The 12,942-nt window shown below is 39.7% G+C and overlaps 2 protein-coding genes across 2 annotated transcripts in view; both read right to left on the reverse strand.

Moving 5' to 3' along the window:
• Positions 1-12,942, reverse strand: part of LOC105835246 (teneurin-a) — a 461,026-nt gene that overhangs the window by 400,717 nt on the left and 47,367 nt on the right.
• LOC105835102 (esterase FE4) lies at positions 1,254-12,478 on the reverse strand. Its single transcript, XM_012678081.3, has 9 exons — positions 4,644-12,478; positions 4,081-4,369; positions 3,784-3,969; positions 3,480-3,682; positions 3,134-3,302; positions 2,889-3,055; positions 2,644-2,788; positions 2,369-2,501; positions 1,254-2,293 (listed from the first exon to the last, which is right to left on the reverse strand). The coding sequence occupies exons 1-9, from the start codon at positions 4,833-4,835 to the stop codon at positions 2,131-2,133; spliced, it is 1,647 nt and encodes a 548-aa protein (XP_012533535.1). The 5' UTR covers positions 4,836-12,478; the 3' UTR covers positions 1,254-2,130.

The raw sequence follows: 12,942 nt of genomic DNA on the forward strand, positions 1-12,942 counted from the left end.
CCGGTATTTCCGATCGGTCAATCCTGCAAAGACAGCAACATCATTGCGCTGCAATCCCATTGACGGTGAAGAATGAAAACTCCGTTTAACAATATCGCTTATTCAGGCGCGTCGGCAGACCGGTGCAGACTTTCTTCGCCCGTGGCGAGATGATCGATTGCATTCGCGCGCACGGAGGGTCCCGCAGTCAAAACTGCACCATCGCACTCGCCGCCGATCAATATGTGGCCGTCCCGTGTGTCTCGCACCGTTCCGCGTGACTTCCCGCGTACTTGAAAGTTCGCCATGCGCCACGAGCGGCACGAGGCCACGTCCGCTCTTGATTACGTCATGAAACGCGCCGGGGCCTGGTCGTATCGAGGTTACATTTTTTCATCAGCGACGTACATTGGGAGCATATTTCGCGGGGAGATCGGCATACGCCGACTCTTTCGCGGCTGTTCTCCATCTATTTCGTTGTCGTCGCCCCGGTCTGGTCGTACCTCGCGAGTTCAAAAGTTCTCGCTTATTCGTTCGCTGAAACAAGCGCGTAATTTCGTTAGGGAACTCGCAACGCCGGCGGTTTCACCTCGTTATACGAAAACTTTTCGCGGTCCCGTATGAAAAAGGGTATAGGCGGGCAGGGAACAGTCGAGCAACAGCTGCAACTACGGCGGCCCGCTCGCCCGCAATAATTTTCATTTCGTGCGATTATTCGCGAATTGTTCACGGTATACCGCGACCAGACGCGAGCACGATAACGACAAAAGAGTTTCTTGCCGGCGGTGTCGGCGGTAGCGGCTGTGGCCCTATTTGTTACCATTTGGCTCGTAACGCACTGACAAGGCATAAATTTTCCTTTCATCCGATACGTCAGTTAGTGAATCGCTGTGCGCGCACGGGTAACGCGTGCGAGACCGTGCGTGCATGCGTGACTAACCACGCCACCAGATATATCTCCACCATCACGACCAAGCAAAGATACGTACACGTATGTGGTGTGTGTGAGAGAGAGAGAGAGAGAGAGAAGGGGGAGAGAGTGAGCAGCAGGTTACAACAAATTGCCAATCTCAACCTCGGTAACCAACTACTAAGAGTTTACCCGAGTTACATCAACATTCCTTCCCGCAACAATTTCGCTATTTCAGATATGAGCTCGATGTTTCTCTTTCAGCGATTTTGCACCTACCGCAAAGACGTACATCAATACGGAAAAGATTTCTGAATCTAACGCTATTACTCTTCGATCTATCATAAAATAGAATTGATATTAGTTCCAGCAATCATATTTATTATCAAAGAAGGAATGTTTTGTTCTTAAATGGAAAGTTCTTAAATCTAGAATAAAATGATTTTGATGCTATCCTAATAATTTTTTTAGAATGATTTAATAAATTTATGACACTTATAATATTTCAGATTTAAGAATAGACCGCTCTGAAGATGTTAATTTAAATCTGACAAAAGACGATAGCACATATAAGTTCACGCCAAATATTGTCGCGCATTAAAACATCGAACAAAAATTTATTCTAAACGTTAAATTTATTTGTTACTCTTGTCTCAAAATAATAAATTAATCTTATTTAATTCGAGAAAGAGGAATAGGAATTACTGATTTAATCTTATTGCTTTATTTGTATACTGCATGAGGTTGTAATAAGATTAAATATCAAGATTTTTTTGTTTTTGTATCAGAAATCTTTTCTGGGAGGCTAGCTGCGGTGATACGTAAATACGTAATGGAAGAACCGTGACTCCAAAATCTACTATTGATATATAGCTCGTTTTATATATATATTGATAATTGATATCAGTAAGAAATGTTATTGCCGTCTCTAATTGGATATTTTATAATTCAGCGTGGACTTTATCGATCACGTCGCTTTGTGGTGCCCTTCTTCTCGATGCAAAGCATCAAGCGTCTTACTAATACTCTTAGTTTAGATTTTATTATATATATATATATATATTTATATTTATATATATAAATATATTATATATATTTGCAATTTTTATATAATATTTCACATATTTTTCGCCATATCGTACTATAAGAATAACTGTGCGAAGTATGCATCGTCATTATTTGCCACAATTCGATATAACTAATACATTTATATTCTCATGATATGACGCGATATTTTATTATTAGTCAAGAATATTTTTGTATAAGTCCTTCCAGAACTCAGCTCTGTCTCCCAGAAAACCTTTTTCCATTTTTAAATCTTGATTAATAATCATATAATTATCTTCTGTACCTCTGGGCTCCCAATCCACATTTACATACTCATTCTTATTTGACGTAGGGTCCCTAAAAATATCACAATTAGAATTTCTCGTTTTACATCTTTCCTTAATTTAATAACCGATAATTGTCCAGACGTACCCATCTTTTGCAAAATTCGTCAATATTGTCGTATAAATGCGCACCATTTTTTCTGCAGGGGAATCTGGTTGTGGCATATTTTTCAACGTTTCCGAATAAAATTCGTACGTCAAATCGTCACCATGAGCAGCGCCTAATTGTACGAGATAAAAATTATGAGCAAATGCAATTTATTAAAATATAATATTGCATTCTTACTCTCGCTGCACAACGAGAACATCGCAATTACAGAACGAACACAAAGTCCCTACGAAAACTCATAACTCGTAACTTACCCTGTTCCACGTGGATCAAAGATTTTATCATACCGATAGGAGCTTCGTAAGAGAATAAGTACTGGTAAATTGGAGATGAAATTCGGGAGCTTAATACCTCTAAACTGAGTGCGATCCCGGCGTCAAACATGACGTCGTCCAACATCTAAAATGCACAAACAACTTTAATATGCACATCGTTAAACTTATGCGCTGCTTAGACGAAGTTTTGCGATAGCGGGACGATATTAACGTTAAGTACTCACCTTCATGAACTCTTTCGTGGTTTCCGTGGAGATCAATTTATCCCCGAAGTAGTAGCTCTTCAAGCTTTCACCTAGTTGGTTCTTCCGCCCGGCATCGGTTATATTCAAGTCGTTCGGCAGGAAGTTCTCAAAGTGCTCGTTTATCTGATCGATATTGCCGAGCATCACTGAAAACAAATGTTTTCATATCGTTTACACGACGCCGAGCATATAACTTCCGCGTATAATATCGTATCGGTGATTACTCTGGACATGGAAGGCGGACTCATCGGCCATAAATCCGGCCATAACAGGCACGTCGGCAATTTTTCCAGATTTTAAAAGCGTCCAGGGATCAGCCGGTAGAAATACCTCTTGTCCTACATCAGCCTCGACCGCTGGAATGAATGCTTCGGTGCGGCCGTTCATGGCACTCTGCAAGGAGACAATCGAAATGATTATTGGCATTCGATACTCGTTAACGTAATGTCTGCTTCGACTATATGCGCACGACAGAGTACATTAGCCGAATTTTACGATACACGTAAAATTCGACTAATTATAATCTCTCGTGCACATAAGAAAATATACTACATTCAATTAGTACAATACCTGTTTAAGAAACGTCAAGTCATCGCTGGCCGCAATTAACTCTTTCGGAGAGAATTCCGCGAGCCTGGCGACCAACTCCGCAGAATCGGTAGTCTCAATGTCGAGCTTTTCGCCCAACTTAAAAGCTACTTCTCTGGCATCGTAAGACATCGCCCATGTATTCACTGCGCTCCCGCTTTGCGCGATAACTTTATTAAACAAACCTATAGCATGTTGTAAATTTGGTTCTATATACATTTCAGACTGACGCGAAAAGTGAAAAAAGTTTATTTCGCTCGAGTAATCAGCTAATCGCACGTCTTACCATCGGACATAGGAGACATCATGTGAAATTGAACAGAACTTGCACCCGCATCTTCGCCGAAGATCGTAACTCGGTTCGGACAGCCACCGAAGTAATGTATATTGTCCTTGACCCATTTCAACGCCATTACCTGATCCTTTAGACCAGCGTTGCCAGGTGCATTCTCGTCACCAGTATTTAAAAATCCTATAATCCGACGATGACATAGCGATTATATGCGTTAAAATTTGACGTAGAAAGTATTTAAATTGAGTATCTCACAAACGCACGAATGATTGTCGAGAGAACTCTACTTGCCAATTGCGCCTAGTCTATAATTAAGCGTCACAAGAACAACATCTTGCTCGATTAAAAAATCAGGACCATAGAATGTGTCGTCTCCGAGGCCGTGATTGAAATTACCGCCATGAAACCATACCATAACAGCTTTACAAGCTTCTTTGTCCAATATCGGAGTGTAAACGTTAAGAAAAAGACAATCCTCCTCGCCAACTATATCTTGTTCTATTATACAAAAGAAAGGACAAGACGAACGGTGATAGGTCCCATCATACGTGCCTTCCCATGGCTCCGCTGGCTCCGGCATCTCAAAAATAAGAATTAAAGCTCGAAATATTAATTTGTTGCTCTCGTTAATTCTTTGGCTCAAATTTATATTTTAAATGTAAAAATAGTATATTTAAAAACTATATGTATATATATGTTATATAACTTTTATTTAGTGAGACTAAGAAATAATGATTACTGATGTCACACAATGAGATCAGAATGAAATTTGAACTTTGAAAATCTCATTTTGTTTCGAACTGTATTATGTTCGAAATTGTACCATCTTATCTTATCTAGTAAAATCAACTTACCTGGAATTTATTAAGGCCAACATTGGGTTTCGCGTAAGGTATTCCTTTAAAGCTGTAGTATGGCTTGTTCTGCATTACGGTACTAGTCTTTAGGCCCTTTAGAAATCCCTGAGGAATTTCTAATTGAACATCTTGCTCGGCTTTGGCCCACACGAGCACAAACGCACACAACACAAACTTGTTGGACCACATTTTAACACTGCGAAAAGATCGCGTTATTGCCCATCTTTTATACCTTCAGAAAACATGTTGACGATCAAAATAGCGAGTTATAACGGACTGTATTTACGTAATTATTACTCAGGGAATATAATAGCGCGAACAGATTACCCGAAGAGCAATTTACGAGATGCCTCTATAATCTCGTGTGTCAACTATAACCGCGCAACATCGGGTTTACAAGTAGAATTGTTAGGTCGGATTTCCTCAGTTTATCTTTAGCCTCGATACATAATCTTCATTAGAGGTTCATAATGTACTTCCTGAAATTTATTGTAATTCTCAATAAAGTACATTATTCAAACTACATGGCTTTCCAAGAACTGTAGATAAAAGAGATAAATTATTCTTTATTGTTATCTCTTTTAATACGTGTAGATATATATAAATTTATTTCTTATTTTTAATCAATGATGTACTCATTACGTATCATTAATAAATGTAATTCTAAGCCGCTCATTTTATTAAACGGCGTGATTGTATTAATACATTTTAAAAAATTTAGAAAAATTATTGATTATAAATTACCTATTATATTAAATTGGTAAAAATGGAAATATTACAGACAATGAGATTTCTGTCTGTTTATTATATTAGATTTGAAAGCAAAGTTTGTAAAATCTATTCAATTAACAAAGAATATTTCTAAAAATTAATTGACTGTGCTTAAAATGAAGTTATTATTAAAAAATTATTGTTTATTATCGTAAATTATTTTTTAGAAATCAATTTGTTCAACTTTTTATTGGTAATGTTACATTAGTAATGTTCACGATATATTAGAAATATGTTGAGAAATTTACGATGTTATTACTTTGGAAAAATTTCAAGTACAATTTTGAAGCAGAGTGCATAAAGTGCACTCAAGATGAATAAATTTCTATAATTTACTTTTACATTCGCGCAAATAGAAAAGCAGATGTAAAGAGAAGAAATGAGGCGAGAACAGCTACACAAACTAAGTAGAATGAATTTGAATAGTATGCCTTAATGATTAAGAACTATGTACTTGATGCGAACTTTATGAGTTAAGCGGTAATTAAAATCAAGTAAAAAGATAATTGCTTTAAATTTCTTAAATATTTGCGATATAAAGTTGCATTAGTGTGCGAATTTGTAATATAATTAAATTTCGTCTATAGAAGATGTTTCATATATCAATTAGAATCAAAAGATATTATCTTATTTTCACTAAATTAATTTGAAAATGAAAAAGCAGTTTTTTTAATTCCCTCAAAAATTCAGTAAAATAAATATTCATTTCCTAATGTTTAGTCATGAGTAGCAAAGTTTATCCCGCGATAAATCAACATTTGGGAACAGCGCCGACAGACGATGCAATCGAAAAAATATGAAATCGAAGTAAATCTCGCGCACGTGATTTTTCGCTTTAACGAACGATCCGACGGTTTCTGACAATCTGTTCGCCGTGCTCGGGAGAAGGAAGATATGTTCCGTGAGCAATTGCAGCCGTCCACCCAGCATTCCCTCGAGTGAACTTCAGTCTGTTTCGAGCATGCCATCAAATTTTTCAAACTTTAACGTGATTTTCCATGAGGAGCTTCCTCGCCGACGCGGCGCGGTGCGGCGGCGACGATTCTCTCGAAAACGACGTTGTCCTCGTCATAAATGCGACGTCGTCACACTCAGACCAAATTTATGCAGAGTAGCTGATAGGTACACATTCGATTCACTCGTGGGAAAACGGTCCCGCTATTCCCTTTTGGCCATGTACTTCTTCCGCAAAATATAAAGTACTTTAGAAGATCATATTTATATATTGCCCGATCCGAGAAAAGAGGGTATAGAAATAAATTAGTTTGCATATTCAAACGAAGTGGATCTATACAGTAAAGAAGGACGAGCCGGTCGATAAGCAGTTTTATACAACGGCAAGGAACAAGCACGCTTCCAACTTTTTTCCTAAATAGAATATCCGCTTACAGCAAGCTGCTTTCAACGGTTGCCGCTAGGGAAAAGACAAAAGGGTAGACATGGGACACTTGTGCGAAATATGACCACTTTGTCCACGCCCCGACATCGACGGCTCTCGCTTCTCTACGCGTTTTCTACCCGAGAAACTTACGGCCCAGTTTCACGTTTCAAAGCGACTTTCAAGTCGAATTTTAATCAACATGCTAATTTTCAAGAAACAAGCGACGTGTGAAAGCAGCAATTTGAGGCGAGCGTTAACGTCAGCATCCATCTCGAGTCGCCCAACTTAAAGTCCGCAAATGTAACGAGAACTTTTTTTTTTGAAGGTATACCTCTACTTTATTTTTTTATGTATAATATAATAGGATGAAAACTTATGTAATAACAGCAAATCCTCTTTCTTATTGTTGGCACTGTTTCAAAACGTGCGTTGCTTGTCTCTTGATAAATTTTGTTCAGATATATATATATATATATGTGTACAGAAAATGCAAAAAAGGTTTTATCATGATATTTTTGTAACTTCATTTAGCATTCCACGTGCAAGTAATTAAACAAACTTGTAAAAAAACACAACAAAATTTCTCGCTATGGTATGCAGAAGGCCAAGTCACATTAATGATTACAGAATTGAATTGCATTTGTGATTATTGACTGCGATTTAGAAAATATTCTTTTTTAATCGTCAATCGCAACCAATAAAGTGTTGCGGTTTAATCACGTGAATGATGCAGGCAAATTCTTCTGTTATAATAATCCTAATAATTTTTTAATTATATTCCAGAAACATAACAAATATAACAGCTGATTATTTCTGCAGATATTGATTATTATTGCTTGACATTTTACTATATATCTTTCGTTCCGGATACAAGATTATAGCGCACAACGACGGTTGTAAGTGTAATAATCGTTAATTAATCGGAATTTATCTGGCAATTTCTAGTGTGTTTCAGTCTTTACGCAGTTACAGTTACGCAGTTCGCGAAACGTATCGCGACAGTAATAAAAAAGACTCGCGCGAATTTATGAACGGGCGGGCCGTAGTCGTGAGTCGTTTAGCTGGTCATTGTTTGCTCGAATTACGGGCCATTGACACCGGAAGAATTTCGGATAATACGAAAACAACGCGTCCGAGCGGTCAGGCAGCGAACGCCCGATGCATGCAACGGACGAAATGAAACGCGGACAAATATTTTTTTTGTCGTTACCCGTACACCCTCTGTCGCAGCGCGCGCCATCATCGCCGATCCTCCCCGACACGAGCGACGGCTCCGCCGAGCCCGAATGTACCACGGCAGACGGAGCACGCGCGAATTTGACACATTTCCGTCGTAGGGAGAGCATGCCGAGAGCATATTTTCACGGTTTTTTTTTTTCCTCCTACACCCGAATCAACGGGGCCCGCCGTCACTCAGACGCGTCGCGCCATCCCTCGCGAGCTTTTCACTTCGTTTTAACAGTCCGTACTTTTGCAGCTCTTTCGACACCCTCTTCCTCTCCTTCTTCCTCCGCGCTTTTTCTCTATATTTTCTCCTTCTGTGTGTCCGCCTTTCTTCCATTTGCCTCCGTCTTCGTTTTGCTTTACTCACTTGCTACTTTAATCGTCTTCTCTGTGTCCATTTATCCTTTCTGGCTACCCACGTTCACTCGCTCTCTCACACTCTCTCTCTTCGGTTCTCTCTCTCTCTCTCTCTCTCTCTCTCTCTCTCTCTCTCTCTCTCTCTCTCTCTCTCCCTCCTCTCTTCTCTCTCTCCGCGCATTTCGTTCGCTCGGGAACAATGTTGCGGTCGTCCTCGTGCCTATACGCTGTTTTCACTGAATAAATTTAATTTAAATTTTCCTGCCGTTCGGAACGTTTATTAAGTAAATATATCACGCGAAGAGGGGAGAGAGAGAGAGAAGGGGGAGGAGAAGGCAAAACGCTATGTACACTGATATTTTCCGCGAGACTTGCACCGGCAAAGCACGTATTGCATCCCTCCATTGCCGCGGATGCGTGCACGTGTTCATGATGCACACGCACGGAATAGCCGGTGAAACACGATTCTCCATGTTTACGGGATTAATTTATTAAGTTTCGCGCGCGAAACCCTTTTACCTACCGTTTCACCACCCCTAGTCGAGACTCGCATGGTATGCGAATTGGAAAATGTAGTTTCGTCGCGCCGAAATCGCATTAAAGCATAAACTGCTTGCAACAAAATGCAACGCGATATACGGCATATAAATTTTAAGGTCAGAAGTCACACAAACCTGAACTGAAATTAAAATCTTTCATATTGATCGTGTCGTCCGTCGTATTGCCCGTATTGAATGTAGGATAATTATTAAAAGGAAATCTTGTTGTGGTAAGTGATTTTGCTTAATCAAAGTGTCGAATTATACGACAAGTGTGATATAAAAGCGATTTTCCATAACATACGATGTAAATGCACGTCGGGTACGTTATGCAATATAATACCGCCGTTAAATCGTTGGATTGACGTCGAACAGCTCGTGGTATCCGAGTAGACAGACAGGAAACAAAGCGTAATGGAAAGAAGAGCGAGATATCATGTTCGCGGCCATTAGGAAGCAATTATCCGAGCACAAGTTATTCTTTTATCCATCTAGCTTCAGCTGCTTGCAAAGAAGAAATTATTCGTAATACGCTTCCTTGATCGCAGTGTGATAACGAGTTCAACATCTCCCGTAATCATCTCTTTGAGATACTAAAATTCATACTTCTCCCGACGTCACTGTGCGTACGCGGAGGACTTTAAAATAAATCATTATCCTAGTTGTATTATCGAACGCGCACGCTTTTTCCTCTCTGGCGACGAAATAAAATATAGAAAATTTTGTCAATCTATCGATTAAAACGCAGTTATGCATCTGTGTCTGGCAGGCATTCATATTTTCTAGAAATTGTCTTTTTTTTTAGCCGTTCGTAAAATTCGATATTTATTTGTGTGCTTTTATGTCGTACGTCCCGCTATCATTTGAACATTTTTCGCTAGCTCTTTGGTACAAAGACCTTAACATCAAGAGTGGAGTGATACACTGTTGAGCACTCTGTTGCTCTAACTAAAACTGACCAATCACATTTGCAATTCCATTTACACAATAACAGCGAATACCATGATAAAACCGATTTAAACCGATCGATATATGCAGCTTGACTTATTTTTATTTTATAAAGAAATATATCGAAACTAAAAGAGGAAGAATTATGCATTAGGCAAAACGCGACAAGAAGAGTTGTCCCATGATTAAGCCGAGTAAACAATGCTAGTAGCGGAATAGCAATAAAAAGGTTGTTAGATAGAGATTAAACTGTCGTATGGCAAAACTTGAACTGCGATGAAAGTAAAACATTTCAAGCGGCGCGGTCAGGTCTTTTGATTTGAATGTAAGAGCGATTTTCCGTGCGAGAAGCTTGAAAATGTAAAAGCCAGCCGTTCGTGGCTGCAGAAGAAAGAAGCGGCGGGTAGAGAAACAGAAAGAGAGAGGGAGAGTGAGAAGGAACGAAGGAAAAAGCATCAGAAGGGTTAGATATCGCTACTCCGGTAGCGAAGAGGTGGAGGAGGAGTGACATAATTGCTTTTGCAAAGGAGGTCACAAATTCGTCATTCACAGTCGGTCAATGCGGCTGAAAGCGTTCTTTCGAGCGTAAGGTTTTTAATACGAAGTACAGAGTGCCGCTTCTGGTTTTGAAAGCGTCAAAGATCTCGTCTCTCTCGCTCACCGAGCCCGCTGCGTTCCATCCCCCTTTCAGTTTTTCTTTCTCTTGCGCTCTTGCGGCGCGCGCCTTGCTGGCGTTGCGCGCGGGCCCGGACTAAATCGCCCCTGGTGGAATATCGATTACCGATATTTATTGCCATGCGGTCAGCATGCGTCGCCTATATATTCGACATTAGCCGATCAAACGGCACGATGTACGATTTTCGGAGCCAGTTAGATATCGTCGAGTGCATCGCCAACTGATCGGAAGATGATTTTCACGTACTGTTACCTAAGCTAATGGCTCAAGGTCGGCTTATGGACAATACGTTGATGCGATAGGGCGGGCAACGTTCGGTGACGTTCGCTTCCTCAGCAACGTGTGTGTGGTATCTGCTTCGCTTTGCATTCGGCGGTAATAACCGTTGACAACGGGATTTCATGTCATACACGAGAACGTTGCAACGGGCGCCGCATGCGGATTTTGTATCGAACGGTACGAAAGCTACGGGTTTTCACGGGGGTGCAAAATATCTGCCATTATGAAAGAATTGGAAGATATATACTCGCGCGCAGAGAACCGGATACCGTAGGTAAGCGCGTATGGAGAGGTGTCATAATCTTTAACATTGCCGTCGGCTGATTACGGAACTTTTGACGTCGCTCGGGGCGTCACGTCGCGTCTCTTTACGGAAAGAGCTGGCCGGGAATAAAGCAAAGGCTGGAGCTTATACGCAAAATTTCACGGTAATGGGGCATACTTTTTATGAAGATACCGTAACCCCGGTTGTTTGCGTCCCGCTCTCGCTCTCTCCCCGTATTCGATGTCAAACAACGAGATATGAATGTTTACGACGCGGCCTGTCGTAAGAACCGTAATTTAGTGGTTGCATTTTGTAAGACGTCGTGCTCCAGCGCGGCTGGAAACCGTCTAAAACCGTATGTCTTATGCGCCGTATTCTTCTTGCTCGTAAATGTAGACCGTCCCAGTGGTATCGCCCATCCCTTCCCTCGGGCTGTCACAGGAAACGTTTTGTCTAGCTATCGAATAATACGCGCGAAATGTGCCGAACATAATACTCGTGTAACGCAAACGTTCGCGCAATAGAGAAGAGAGATGCGAAAAAGGTGATCGGCGCTGCATTCAATTTCAAGTTGTCTGCTCGTTCGAATAGTTCGCTTTATCATTCTACGGCATGATTTTTACTCGTATATCTGCAGAAGGAGAAAGAATTCGCGAGGGAGCTTCGTGCTTGTTACTTGTAAACTTTTAACTTGATTTCCCCGGCAGTTTCTTGATGTCTAATAGGCGAGTTTCAAACTCAGTAGTCACAATTGCATTACTTAATCGATCATATAAATCGATTTGCACTCCGACATGTCATTTTCGAAGGAATTGACGGGGCAGCAGGAAGTAAAAAGTAGAGAATAGAAACTTAAACCAAGTAAGTTTAAAACAGTGAAGTTTGTAAACCGTGTAATAAAAGACGATATAAGTTTATGGAAGCAATATTGCACGTGTGTGCTAAACGTTCGCAAAAGAGTCGTTTGCAACGTATCAAGTTTCATATATGCGTTGAACAATTAAATAACAATGTTTTGTAGTAAATATTGTTTATCCATACTTTAAAAAAAAATTATGTTCTTAAACAACCGTTATACTTTATAATAACGAAAGCTATGGTAATACGAGAAAAAGAGAGACATTTTTTCTTTCTCAACAGATATGCAAGCAAGCAATACAGTCTGGAACCGCGGAAATATTACAGGAAATGAAAAGGAGTTTATAAGCCTCAATGTCTGAAGAGAAGAATATAAGAATAAGTGCATAATAGCATTAATCTAGATATTGTAAACTACTTATTTCACAATAACAAAATGAACGCATTATTTTTCACGCATAAAAAGATAAAATTATACTTTGTTGTAGTATGTTCTAAATTTATACAAAAATTAAATAAGTTAAACAAAGTTATACTAAAATAGAAAGATATAAATTTATGTATTATGTATTTTTATTGTTTGCATTAACAACGGTAAATATGCAAATTTTGTCATATAGTTACTTTGAGTACTCATTTATGGCGGATATTTAAGACACATATTTATAACATTTACTTAAAATGTATATTTATAATATATAATACTTGGCACGAGAGAGAGAAAGAGAGAGCTTTTACAGAATTTAGAATCGAAAAAATTTTTAATCAAAGAGAGGAAAGTGAAGAAATGTACCGCTCCGTGTACGGTTTCATACGAAAAGCGTAGAATTGCTGTCCAACACGAGGATATGATACGAACGGATCAGATTTACAGACGAAATCCGTATCTCGAGATATCTTTCCCTGGCGACGTAGATTCGTGAACGGTACGCGCGAAAAATATACACGGGGTACCACGTGGGGGAAATAAATTAGGTTCCTTGGAAACGAACCCGGGG

The sequence above is a fragment of the Monomorium pharaonis genome, chromosome 1, assembly GCF_013373865.1.
Source record: "Monomorium pharaonis isolate MP-MQ-018 chromosome 1, ASM1337386v2, whole genome shotgun sequence".
In the NCBI taxonomy this organism is placed as follows: domain Eukaryota; kingdom Metazoa; phylum Arthropoda; class Insecta; order Hymenoptera; family Formicidae; genus Monomorium; species Monomorium pharaonis.